The 13,777-nt window shown below is 45.6% G+C and overlaps 1 protein-coding gene across 2 annotated transcripts in view; it reads left to right on the top strand.

The window, feature by feature from the left end:
- Positions 1 to 2,431: 2,431 nt before the first annotated feature.
- The window catches only part of RYBP (RING1 and YY1 binding protein), an 80,380-nt gene continuing 69,034 nt past the window's right edge, over positions 2,432 to 13,777 (top strand). For both annotated transcript variants that reach the window (XM_056859064.1, XM_056859058.1), the window contains exons 1-2: positions 2,432 to 2,473; positions 3,700 to 3,825. In XM_056859064.1, coding sequence (XP_056715042.1) covers positions 2,442 to 2,473; positions 3,700 to 3,825 — 158 coding nt within the window. In that variant the 5' untranslated portion in view covers positions 2,432 to 2,441. The remainder of the gene's footprint in view (positions 2,474 to 3,699; positions 3,826 to 13,777) is intronic.

The following is a 13,777-nucleotide window of genomic DNA, read 5'->3' as shown; positions in this document are numbered from 1 at the left end:
AGGCGATGTCCACAGGCCAGCAGCTACTGCAGAGAGAACAATCCCACAGGCTGGGCAGTTATGTGCACTTGCTCTGACAGGGTGAAAAGCCTTTTACTGATCTTTAACCTACTCTGTGTGTCAGACAAGATGCTTTAAGGGTGTTCGATAGGGTAACTGATCCACATTAAGTAACTTTGAAGATATGGCTTGATGGACGGTATGCTCCCCTCTTTCTGTCTGTGTTGAGAGACACAGCTTCATTTATGTGGTGACTGACAGAAGGTGCCCTGGTGAGTGACTACTTCGGTGTGCACATTCCCTTCTTCTTTGTGGGTGATGTGTGAGGTTTTGTATTTCTCACATCGTGAGAGGGCAGCTGACTAATACAGGATGGCATTTGCTGGTTCTGATAGCTGGTACGCAGAAGCCTTGGACACATTACAGTGTTCACTTTAAAACCAGTACCTGGATGTGAGGTTTAAATCATGCATTCGCCCACCCATGCGTTGGCTGCAACATAAGAACAACTCACTGCACATACAGAGGAAAACTGTAGCCGTTTTCAGTTGTTATGGTTTTGGGGCTCCTACTGTGTGGATCCAAAGAGCAGGCTACATAAAATCCTCTCAACACACATGTGCCATTTTGTTCGAATAGGGTAACACACATATTTTCCTGCTCTGGTACTCGTGAATGCATACCTCAATAATCTGGGCTTCCAAACCTGTGGATCGAAGGTGGGAGATACACAGGGTTGCCAGGTCCCTCTTGGAGATTAGCTGTACTAGCAGGACATCTCCAGCCACCACCTGGAGGTTGGTAACCCTGCTGGTGGCCCAGTAGGGTTGCCAGGTCCCTCTTTGCCATCAGCGGGAGGTTTTTGGGGTGGAGAACATAAGAAAGGCCCTGCTGGATCAGACCAAGGCCCATCAAGCCCAGCAGTCTGTTCACACAGTGGCCAACCAGGTGCCTTTAGGAAGCCTTTAGGAAGCCACAAACAAGATGAATGCAGCAGCACCATCCTACCTGTGTTCCACCGCACCCAAAATAATAGGCATCAAACGCCATTCTCCAGATCAAGGTCCATCCCTCCAAACCACCGCTCTTAACCACTACACCTAGGGTTGCCAGGTCCCTCTTCGCCACTTGCAGGAGGTTTTTGGGGCGGAGCCTGAGGAGGGTGGGGTTTGAGAAGGGGAGGGACTTCAATGCCATAGAGTTAGGGTTGCCAGGTACGTCTTTGCCACCGGCGGGAGGTTTTTTGGGGCGGAGCCTGAGGAGGGTGGGGTTTGGGGAGGGACTTCAACGCCATAGAGTCCAACTGCCAAAGCGGCCATTTCCTCCAGGGGAACCGGTCTCTATTGGCTGGAAATCCGTCGTAATAGCAGGAGATTGGGCAACCTTACATAGAGTCCAACTGCCAAAGCGGCCATTTCCTCCAGGCGATCGGCTGGAGATCGGAGGTAATAGCGGGAGGTCTCCAGCTAGTACCTGGAGGTTGGCAACCCGAACCACACCACCCTGGCTCGTATGTACCTTCACGATAACTCTGGAGCAGCGCGCAGGGGGGGGGGAGGAGGCGGGAGCAGAGGTGAGAGCGGATTCGTCACGTGGGCGGCTCCCTTCTCCGCTTCGGTTAGGATGACGTCGCCCTCTGACCAGGGTCCCAACCGCCCGCTGAGGCGCGAGCGGGTTCCCGCGGGGGGAGGGGGGCGAGGGGGCACGCGCGGCCCTGCGTGGGTCGCGCCAGGGGTGACGTCGCCGTCTCCTCCTCCTCGGGTGGCAGTTTGACGCACGTCCTCCACTTGAGGCGAGCGGCTGAACTTGGGCAGCGCGCGCGCCGTTGCCCTCGCCCCTCCACGCGGGACTAACGCTCGTCGAGGAAGGGGGGGGCGGACGGCGGCGGGAAAAAGTGCCTGTCCCCCCCCATCTCTAATCTGTGGGTGACCGTCTGCAGGGAGGAGGGAGGGAGCCACGCACCCGAGGCGGGGGGGGCGTCACATGCTGGCCTTGTGGGTGGCCAGGCACCGCCCAGCGACAGCGGCGGCGCGCGCTTCCCTCCTCGCACAGGCCCCAGAGGGGCCCCCCCGGCTCGCCGAGCCCCCCCCCCCCGACTGGACGAGCCGCGTGCGTGCGTGCGTGTGGGGCGGGTGCCCCGTCCGTCCCCCTTCCCTTCGCCCCAGCGGAGCCCGAGGCCCGGCCGGCCCGGATTGGCCGGGGCGGGCCGCGAGCTCCGCCCGCTGTAGCCGCGCGGCTCGGCTGGGAGGGGAGGAGGGAGCGGGGCGCTGCGCTCCCTGCCGCTGCCGCCTAGTCTGGAGCGGGAGAGCCTGGCAGCGGCGGAGCAGGAGCAGCAGCAGCAGCCGGAGCCTGCCGGTCTGAGCGGCCCGCCCCGCAGCCCCTCCGCCCCCGGCGCGCCAGGCCAAGGGGGGGGCGGCCCCCTCCACCACCACCACCGATCCATGACCATGGGCGACAAGAAGAGCCCGACCAGGTAAAACGCGGCTGGGAAAGGGGGAAGTCGGAGGAGGAGGAGAAGAGCGGAGCGCCTTCCTAAGATGGAGGGAGCGTGCTTAAGGAGGGGTGGTGGGGGGGGGATCAGAAAGGAGCGTGTGTGTGCCAGCCCCAGCCTCCCCTCCCACCCCGCTTTTACGCTCTGGGGAGGCGCAGGATGTGGAGAGTAGGCCCCGGGGGGCAGGAGCTGTAGCAGCGGTGGTTAAGAAAAGGAGGAGGGGGCTTTTTATTATTTAAGATGGAGGAAGTGGGTACGGAGGGGCGCTTGTTTGTCTGCCTCCCAGCCAGGTGCAGAAAACTCCTTGTTTTCAATTGCGCTTGGGGGAGGAGGGAGAGGAACCCGGGTTGGGGGGGGGGTAGAAAAGCTGGTGCGGGGGAGCTGTACTGTGTGTGTGTGGGGGGGGGGGTGCGTTGCTCTATTTTGTGCCCGGGGTGGCTCTTAAGATGGAGGGAGCGTGCAAAGGCGAGGAGGAGGAGGAGGGCGAAGTGTTTGTGTGTTGCTCTCTCGGTTGGTGCCAGGGCTAATCTGGTGTTGGAGCAGCCATGGCGGCTCCTCTCGCTCTCTCTTTTACCCCCCCCTCTGTCTCTCTCTCACGCACGCATAACATACTCCTCGCACTGACTTCTTCCAGACAAAGGGAGATTTAACAAGGTAAAGGGAGACAGACAGACAGACGGAGGGGGCGCGCGGAGGGACACGCCTACAATCCTTTAAAGTACAATGAACGCCCCCCCCTCCAAAGAGGGAGGGTAGCTGAGCCCTCTCAGATGTCTTCCGCCAACCTCCTTTTTCACTGCCCTTCCAGATTCGGTGGGTGGTAGTCGTCGCCGTCCTTGTTTTCGTGTGAAAATCGATTGCCTTGGGATTGAAGATTGAGGGGAAACGTTTCCCCCCCCTTCTCTCTTTTTTTGGGGGCATGGGGGTGGGGACGTTGGGAATAAGGTAGGGTGGCTTTTTTTTGTTTTTGTATTTCGTTGGTCGGTGGCAAGGGGCTAAAGTGGAGTATTCACCTTTACGGATGTTTTGCCTGTCCTCCTCTACGCAACCCCGTCCTGAAATGCGAGTACTTTTTCGGTAAGGTGCAGGAAAAGAGGCAGGGAAAGCGGGGAACGGCACCGAACAGGCTTTCTTCATGGTCTGGTGTCTAACGTGTGTTTTTCTTTCTTCTCTTTTTTCTCCCCCCCCTCCCCCAAATACTTCTTAAGGCCAAAAAGGCAAGCAAAACCTGCAGCCGATGAAGGCTTTTGGGATTGTAGTGTCTGCACCTTTAGGAACAGTGCGGAAGCCTTTAAATGCAGCATATGTGATGTCAGGAAAGGCACCTCCACAAGGTACACTGGCATATTAAAATATGAATATTCGTTCTCTCCTCCCTTCCTTCATGATGCTGACTTGTTGATTTACCACGGTTGTTGAAGCAAGACTTTCGTATATGAAGAAATACCTCCCTTTGAATACTTAAACCTGTGTTTGTGTTATGATCTTTGTACATGCTAACATCAACTGTTTTGAAGATATATAGTAATGACATACATCAAAGCAGCATGTCTGTAAAAGGCTGCTGGTTGTCTTAGCTCATTCGTTTTGATTGGGAGTGGAGTATTTTCTGTGCCATTTTGGCACAGAATTTTTTACCAAAGTAGGGTGGGAGTGGCTAAAGGCTGGAATGTATAGAGCCACAATACAGAAACAACTTTAAAAATCCTATGTTTTTACTGTTCTGCAAATGTTTGTTTGAAATGAGAGATCTTGATAGGAAAAGTGGAAATAGTGCAGATTTCTAAGAAGTTGATGGCCTCTCTTTCAAATTAATGTGTGCCGGGAAATGTGATAGAAATTCTTAACAAAATTTTGACACTGTCATGAATAAGTTAGATGTAGTTTCCAAGTTGTTAAGTTTACAAGCTGCCCTTAAGTATGAATTTTGGGTGGTTTATGTTGTATTTTCCCCACGATCTGGTTTCAAAATGTCTTTGGGCGTATGTGAAATGTTCTAATTGTCCCAAGTTTGTGATATGCTTTTTATGTTGATGAAATAGTGTGGGTTTGTTTTTTGCATGAATTGGTTTGTTTATATGAAGATCTTGTGATATGTCAGGTACTGGTTGTTCTGTTTTATGTTGAGTGACTGGGAGCACTTGAGGACCCCCCCTTTAGTATTTAGAGTTCTAAGAAAGAGCTCTAAAAGATGTGTGTCTTTTAATCAGGAAAATCCTTCTGGATCATAGGGGCTTTCTGGGACATGAGTGCACCAATTAAGTGTCATGGGCAGCACTCCGGAAGGTGACTAGTATGTCTTCAGAAGTATGCGTACAATTTATGCTATTCTGAAGGACACTGACCAAACTTAACTGGGAAGTCTAATGTATGCCGTAGTACAAATTATGTAATTATGTCAGAGACCAGTTGTGTTCCTTTAGCCTGAAGTACTGACAATTAATCCACCTGTGGCTCTTTGCGCTTGGATACAAACCTGATGATTTCTTTAGGGACTTAATTTGTTAGAGGGCACTTGCAGGATCAGCATTTATATAGATGGTGTACAACAGAGATGGACAACTGGCAGGTCATGGGCTTACTCTGGTCCCTAATTCAATTGTTATACGACCCATGCTGGTCCTACTGAATTTTAATTTGGGCATGGTAAGTGTCTCTGCCCTATTTTACTTCTACGGAAAGGCTTTAATAAATTAGCTTCACATTTCAATGGTGGGATTTGGTACATAGCATGCAAATGTATGTATGTGTATTGCTCTGTCAGAACATGCATCCTCAATAGCTAACTTTCTTGGAGGTTTTACTTGTTAATGTGGCATTTTCTTGTTTCTTTTTCCCAGTGTTATATCAGTTCTATAAAATGAAGACAGAAGATAAAATAAAAACTCACAAGTCTTAGTAAAACTATGTTTTTAATGTAGTGGTATATTAATAAATAAACTAATTTAGACATGGGTATAATTTTGCATGTGATTATTAGACCAAGAAAATCATGAGGTTTCTTTCTCATTATGAGTCGCCTACATCAAAGAGCTGATGTAAACATACCATGTGAGCATCTAGTCCTATAGTAACCTGTACAAGTACAACTCTTTCCAAAGAACCCAATATGACTACACACACTTAAGACGCACTTTCAAAATGAAGTTATTACTTACGTTGTGTGTGCAGTTAAAACAGTAGTTGTTTGCTTATTGTCTTTTGAAATCTTTAAAGCAGAAATTTACATGTTTTAACTTAAATTATGTTCGTGTTATTTTATCATAAAAATGTGTATTTATCATTTATAAACTAAAATGGAGGATGTGCATAATTTGTAAATGACTGAAAGCACAGGAACTGGTGTGAAGCTTAGGTTGAGTTTTTGTGTGTGGTTTGAGCCTGAAAGTTTCTGTATATGGTATATGTTAGTACCTAGGGGACGATCAGTTTTTCACAGATGTTTACTGTACAGAAATGCTATGGTTTATGGTTGACTATTACCCGGAATATTTGTGTGATGACATAGTCAGTTCAATGGTTTGTTACACAAAACGTTCTTTGCTAGTGGTAGACTAAAATCCATGGTTTAGTCCTCTAGAACATCGGAAGCAAGCTAGCAACTTTTGACTAATATTTCTGAGGTTTTAGGCAGGACGTGGAGTTCCTGGCAGTAGAAACTTCCCAGATCTGTTTAGTCACCATTTACATGGGACACTGAAGGTGAGGGGCATGGGGGTAATATAACTTCTTGGCTTAATGAAAGAGATTAGCTCCACCTGGTTTGCAGGACATTCGGGTACTCCTGAGAGTGACTTGTGTCATGAAAAAATTCCTCTTATGTTATGTTGTGCTTCTGACTCTCCTTCATCATTCATGGGAGATTATTGGTGGGGCTGTGGTACCTGCTATTCCATAGCTTAGCATTTGTTCAGTAAGTTCTTGTCAGGGACTTAAAATGGATCTTGAGTACTTGCTAGTGGGTTTTCTGTGGTTTGTGAACTAAATTATGGAACACCCTCCACATGGAAGTACACCTGGCCCCCTCACTTTTGATCTTTAGGAGGCGGTTGAGGATGGTTTTATTTAGGACTGCATTCATTTAATTTGGTAGCAGTCTAAAATTGTGATTCAGGTTTTTATGCTTGCCATTTTATTTATATTGTAACCCGTCTTGAGCTCCATAATGTGGAAAGGCAGCTAATGAATGCTTTGAATTAAAATCGGCAGAAATTGGTTAAACTTTGTTATTGGCGTATATGCCAAAGTAAAAGTCTCACTGTACTTTCCTCACTCTAGGATTGTTCTTTTAGTATTCCAAATTAGTTTTCTGCAAAACAGTGATCCATAACTATGATGTGGCAAAGGAATATCCAGCATATAAAGGTGTACCTGGGTAAAGGTTGCTGTTTACAACTGATGCATTTTAAAATTTAAACACATACAAATTCATAGAATCATAGAGTTGCAAGAAACCACCAGGGTAATCTAGTCCAACCCCCTGCATAATGCAGGAAATTCACAACTACCTCCCCCCCACATACCCCAGTGACCCCTACTACATGCCCAGAAGATGGCCAAGATGCCCTCCCTTTCATGAACGGCCTAAGGTCATAGAATCAGCATTGCTGACAGATAGCCATCTAGCCTCAGACCCTTAAGAACTCAGTATAATAACTCTATACATATGAGCCCAGACATTGCCCTTTTATTATTTAGGATTTTAAAAATTATATATTCAGAGCAAGGCTGTTAACAATACGACGTTTTGGAGGTCATTAATTCATAGGGTTGCCATAAGTTGGAAGCGACTCGACAGTTCATAACCCACACATATATTAAGAACTTACCGAGTGAAACAGCAGAGACCCACTAAAATGGTAATACAACATGTCCTCCCTAACTCTTACCATGTAAATTGCAATCACCTATTTCTCTCTCAATATGCCATGCTTGTAGTTCCAGAGATCTGTGAAACGGAAAACACAAAAAAGCCAGAGAAACATTATCAGTCTAGGACTGACTAAAAAGAAAGAAGCTGTGGAGACTAAAGGTGTTGATTGGTACTTTAGACTTTCACCTTTATAGTACAGAAAATATAAAGCTTGCCATGCTGTAAAAATACTTGAAATTCCTTAGAACTGCCATCAGGGTTTAAAGAGACAGCCATGCACAGTATATCTGATCCTGAAGCTTCCAGTGAAAAAATGTAAGGCACCTGAGATTTCCCCACATTTTTATTTTAAATTTGGAAAGCTTAAGTCGAAAATAAACATCAAGGCTGTGATACATATAATCAGCCTCCTCATTGGAACAGCATCCTACTGAAAAAAGTAGAACCTTCTGTTTGTTAGTGGAGTGTAGATGGAGTATCAGCTTGGGAAAAGTTAGTTACTAAAACTTTTGCTGCTTTCTATATATTGGCAAGACAAAGTAAATTTTCTTTGGTCCCATTTCCATTGTAGCTAACAAGTATCACAGGTTACTAGTTTTAGAAGAAGCAGAGTTGGTTTTTATATGCCGACTTTCTCTGCCACTTAAGGGAGAATCAAACTGGCTTACAATCACCTTCTCTTCTCTCCACAACAGACACCCTGTGAGGTAGGTGGGGCTGAGAGAGTGTGACTAGCCCGAGGTCACCCAGCTGGCTTCGTGTGTAGGAGTGGGGAATCAAATCCAGTTCACCAGATTAGCCTCCGCCGCTCATGTGGAGGAGTGGGGAATCAAACCTGGTTCTCCAGTTCAGAGTCCACCGCTCCAAACCACCGCTCTTAACCACTGTACCACGCTGGCTCTCTTAGATGAGTTTGTACTTTGTTTGTGCTTTGCACATGTTGCTGTATTGTCCTATTACTTTTTTCTTTGCCATTTCATCTCCCATAAGTGAACTCTGTTCCGTGAAGCTTTCTTGACACCACCATTATGAAACTAAATAAGATCCTTGTGTTCGTGTGTGTGTAAAGTGCCGTCAAGTTGCAGCCGACTTATGGCGACCCCATTTTGGGGTTTTCATGGCAAGAGACTTAACAGATGGTTTGCCAGCGCCTTTCCTCTGCACAGCAACCCTGGTATTCCTTGGTGGTCTCCCAACCAAATACTAACCAGGGCCGACCCTGCTTAGCTTCTCAGATCTGAGGAGATCAGGCTAGCCTGGGCCATCCAGGTCAGGGCCCTTGTGTTCGTAGCTAGTTTCAAATTACTATCAGCACTCTAACAAAAGTGGAAGTTGTGATCATGTTAACTCTATGAGATTTTCTTCTTCACTGAGTGCAAAGCTAGATGTTTAATCCTGGGTCTGCTCAATTTTAATATACATTGAGGGGTAGGGGACCTGATTTTGCTCAAAGGACACCATTGCGTTTGTGCCTGTGCGCACATGTGCAGTCCTCACCTGCCTGTGGAAGTGCACTCGACTGGGAGGTAAACATTTAAAGGAGGATAGGCTGAGGAGGTAAATGGCTGGCATGGTAAAAGTTCAGCTCCCCTCACCAGTTCTGAGCATTTGATCTCTGGGCTTTATACAAAATTAAGGTGGAACTTCGAGATGTTTCTGACACTGTTGTAGTCAGTTTATTAGCCCTGACTGTGGGAAATTTGGAAGGGAAATGGAAAAACACACTATATGGCTGTTTTCCTGGTGTTAAAGAATATTCTAAGTCTTTCCTATCTTTTTGTGATGACTAGAAAAAATATTTTTTATCTCGTACTTCTTGTATATGGATATATATGGCTGTTTATTCATAACTGGAATGAACTTGCCTCATTTTGGCCATACCAGCAGCTGAAATTCATTTTGGCTAAGCTGAATTAATAATTTAAGACACTGGTCATAAATTTATCTAGTCAGGGCTTAGTAGGCCTATTTGTGTTGTACTGATGTACTTGAAGCCTGCTGGGTGATCTTGAGCCAGTCACAGTTCTCTCAGAACTCTCTCAGCCCACGCGGAGGCAGGCAATGGCAAACCACCTCCAAACACTTCTTGCCTTGAAAACCCTATGGGGGTGCCACAAGTCAGCTGTTACTTGACGGAACTTTATGCACACACATTCAAGATGGGTCAATTCCAGGAGTTCCTAGCAGAGGAAAATTATCTGGATCCCTTAGCGTAATTTCTGAATTGGACAGAAAATGCCTTGAGTTCATGCCTGTTGATCCTCTGAGACCTCTCATTTGCTGGGATGAGGCTGGGGAGTGTTATTTTGCAGTGGTTCTGGTTATTCTTTGATGGCCTGAGAAGGTGATGATATTAAACTACTACTTCACCTGTGGTTATTGGCTTATGGGTTTCTGGATCAGTCTTGCTTCCTGGGCCATTTAACATGAAACCATTGTGGGGAGGTGATCTGGAAATGAATGACAGTATCATTGCATGGATAACTTGGCAGTATCCTGTCAGATCCTGGGAGGCAGTTGGAATTGTAAATTGTTGTCAAAAGTCAGTGATGGGCTGGATGTGAGCAAACAGATTGACAGACATAAGTGGTGTCAGAAAGATACGAATATGTTGGTGATCTAAGATCTTTCGTGGAGGTCTTGCATTCAGCGTCTGTGTTGACTGAGGTGAGAGTGGTGGATGTGTGAGACAGTCTTTTCCGATGTTGCACCTAGATGATATTAACTTGTAACTCCAGTGGGCATGCATCTTCTGCCTCATTTAGGGTCAGGTGTGTCTGTCTTCATTTTGCTGCTCTCTTTATTACCTGATCTTAAAAAAAACCCTGTCTTTGCTCTGATTACGATGTAAGCATTGCATATTGATGCAACATTTCCCCACGTTTAACAATCGTATTAGAGGGCTCGGTGTTATACATATAGCAATAAGGCAGGATATAAATAATTCCGGTGATCTGTCACTTTAATAGTTCTAATAGACAAGTCAGGAAAGTATAAAATGTACCTATGGAGAACTTTTACCCTAAATATTCTTTTGCACAGGTCCTTTAAAAGAAAGGGAACCCTGCCATTCTATTTGAAAGACAATAGTGGGGTTAGAAAACAGCAAGATCACAGCATGTGGTGATCTCTGTAACCTGTACTTTTTTGTACTCTGTGATGTGTGTATGTCTTTAGACTTCCGTCATAGTGTCGCGCCGCATGAGTGTAATGCTTAAAAACAGTGAAATCCAGTGACCTACTTTGTGAGCTTTCAGATGGTTCTGTAGGTCAGTGGGTCTCTTTTCTAGAATGTAGGTTATTTTAAAAGTTGTGTGTTTTTTCTTCTAACAAGTAGCTTCTGACTTACAGCGAAATTTACCCAGGTTACATATGCAGCCACCGTTTTCTTTCCCCAAAGTAGATATAGAATAGTTCAATAGATGTTGATATTTTCTGATATACACTGAATAGTTGAGATATCAACTCATTATGTTTTAATGCATATTTTAAAAAGTAAACACATCCTAAACAAACAAGGACAGCCTTTTCTTATTGCTGACATGTGTGGCTTGGAGCGGTGGACTCTGATCTGGAGAACCAGTTTGATTCCCCGCTCCTCCACATGAGTGGCGGAGGCTAATCTGGTGAACTGGATTTGTTTCCCCACTCCTACACATAAAGCCAGCTGGGTGACCTTGGGCTAATCACACTCTCTCAGCCCCACCTACCTCACAGGGTGTTTGTTGTGGGGGGGGGAAGGGAAGGTTACTCTTAAGTGGTAAAGAAAGTCTGCATATAAAAACGAACTCTTCTTCAAAGTCAAAGTCACACCTAAATGAGAGAGCTTTGTGAGGACAAGGGATAGACTGGACACAAATGCAAACAGAGAAAGATAGAGGGTCTGCTGGGGAGGGGACCATTAAAGCACTGAGCTCTGTAAGCCATCTGAAGCTCTTAGCCATTCTTTTACCTAGACTCCATATTGACTCTAGAGGATGGCTTTGAGTACATGTTACTGAGGGCTCATGGAAGTACCTAAAAAGCTAAATGGATGATTGCTGAACGCTTGCAACTTCAAGAATTAAACTGCCCATCCTTATTTACTATTGTTAGGGATATGTAAAGAGGTAGGCTCAGGAAATGGCAGTTTATTCACATTTCTTCTTATCCTTGCCCAGGCAGTTGTGTTTACATACTGTGTGCTCTTTTTATTTTCTTGTTAAACTTCTTTACATATTCAGTGCTGCTAATCTGAACTGTGATCCATGTTAAAACCCCTGTTTGGTCCACATGTACCAAGGGGCAGAAGGGAGAGGGGACAGGGATTAAACCTCCTTCCCTAGAGCATTCATTTAAGCATGTTAGTCCCCTGTGTGGTGAGTGTGAAGAGATGGAGACAAAACATGGAACGGAGCCTTTAATGGCAAAGCAGCAGAGGATCCCTGAGCTCAAGCTTTCAGACGCCCTGATAATTGATTCGATGGTGGTGGTGATACCCAGAGGGAAAGAGAGAGTGAATTAGAGCAGAGAAAGAGAACCCACATTTGGAACGGGATCAGGTTGGCTAAGTGCTTGCAGACTGTTTTTCCATAGTCCCTATCTTTTCTCCCTCTAAATCTTATTTCTGTATACTGAAGTAAAATAATTGTTAGTAAGCATGTAATATGCACTTAGAGAAATATGTTTCCTGGAAGCCATGCTCAAACTCTTACAAGCTTTTTTAGCCCAATAGTTGAGATTGTTTCAAGCCTGAAGTAATTCTGGCTAGTAGTATCCTTTGCATCCCACATAAAGGCATGTACTTTTGAATGGTTAGATCGGTAATATGTTGTTACTGAGGGCTCATGGAGGTACCTAAAAAGCTAAATGGATGATTGTTGAACGCTTGCAACTTCAAGAATTAAACTTAAAGCAAAGCAAATATATTTGCATTTCCCCCAGTATTTAAGATTTTAGCTCAGGGGTTCCCAATGTTTTTGAGCCCCCCGGCACATTTGTTATTCTGACATGGCGTGGTGGGCACAGCAACAAAACGGTTGCCACAAAATGGCTCCTGTAGGAGGCGGAGCCAGCCACAAAATGATTGGCACAGCTTAACTCCAGTAACACAGTGCAGATCCTTGTGCTGCGGTAGCAGCTGCTGCCAAAGCAATGTTAAAAAAAAAATCTGCATAGCCAATCAGAAGCCTTGCTGGGCAGAAGCCCTATCTGTCCCCATCCACTTCTTAAAAACACTGGGCGGGCACCAGAAAAAGTGCCGGTGGGCCACTTTGATGCTCTATGTTGATGCCCACAGGTGCCACGTTGGGGACCCCTGTTTTAGGCATTGTTGTTGAATGAAACAAATTTTACCCATGATACAAATTGCTTTCTTGGATTTTAAAATGTTTTATAAAGATAACATTATAAAAGGAAGTGTCCGTCTGGTTTTCTGTCTGTGGCACGCGTAACTCATCAGAAAATGAAAGGAGAAGTCTCAATTGACCACTGGCTTCAGGATGATCATGGTAGTTGCAGTGCCGAGCATGAAGGGTATTGGAACATCCTGGCTTAGGTAAACAAATGGCATGTTTGTCCATTTATAAGTGTTTTTAACATGATTTTATTGTAATTTTAGTATATTTGTCGGTGTTGAAATAAATGCTGTGTAAGCAGCCCTGAGCCCGACTTGGCTGGGGAGGGCAGGATATAAGATTAACAAATAAACCTCCATTGAACACTCCCTCTCCCTGCTTTTTGCTTTGGAAGCTATGATTGTCTGTTGCAGGCATAATTCAGAAAATTAAAGCTAGGCATTGGAAAACTGGCCACTGTCTTCAGAATGATTGTGGGAGTTGCAGTGCCAAACATGAAGGGAATCAAAACGTCTTTGCTCATGTTATTGTAGTAAACCCCTACGCCCCTTGCTATTTGCAGTGGAAGCTAAGATACTCTGTCCGCGGCAGGCAAAACTCATCAGAAAATAAAGCTGTGAGTCCCAAATGGCTACAAGCTTTAGGGTGATGATGGGATGTGCAATGCCAAAAATGGAATCAGAACATCCTGGTACAGATTAGCTCCAGATCATCTGTCCACTATTTGCAATGGAAGGAAAGATTTACTCATGAGAAGCCAGGAAAGTGCAGTCAGTACTGACAGAGAGGGTGAAAAATATCTCCTCTGTGACAGACAAGAGGTTTAACAACTTCCCTGTGTGGTATAATGAGTAGAGTGTCTCACTAGCATCTAAGAGACCCCTGTTGGAATCCCCACTCTTCCATGGAAGTTTGCTGGGTGACTTTGGGCCAGTCACACCCTCTCAGCATAACTTACTTCACAGAGTTTTAGTTGTGAGAATAAAATGGAGGATAGGAGAACGATGTGTCATTTTGGTCCATATTGGAGAGAGAAAAAACCCAGACAGGGTGAGTGGGAAATATCTTTTCCTTTGT

The sequence above is a fragment of the Euleptes europaea genome, chromosome 1 (genome assembly GCF_029931775.1).
Source record: "Euleptes europaea isolate rEulEur1 chromosome 1, rEulEur1.hap1, whole genome shotgun sequence".
Classification (NCBI taxonomy): Eukaryota; Metazoa; Chordata; class Lepidosauria; order Squamata; family Sphaerodactylidae; genus Euleptes; species Euleptes europaea.
The sequence above is the reverse complement of the archived record's forward strand: the minus strand, read 5'-3'. Positions and strand labels throughout refer to the sequence as shown.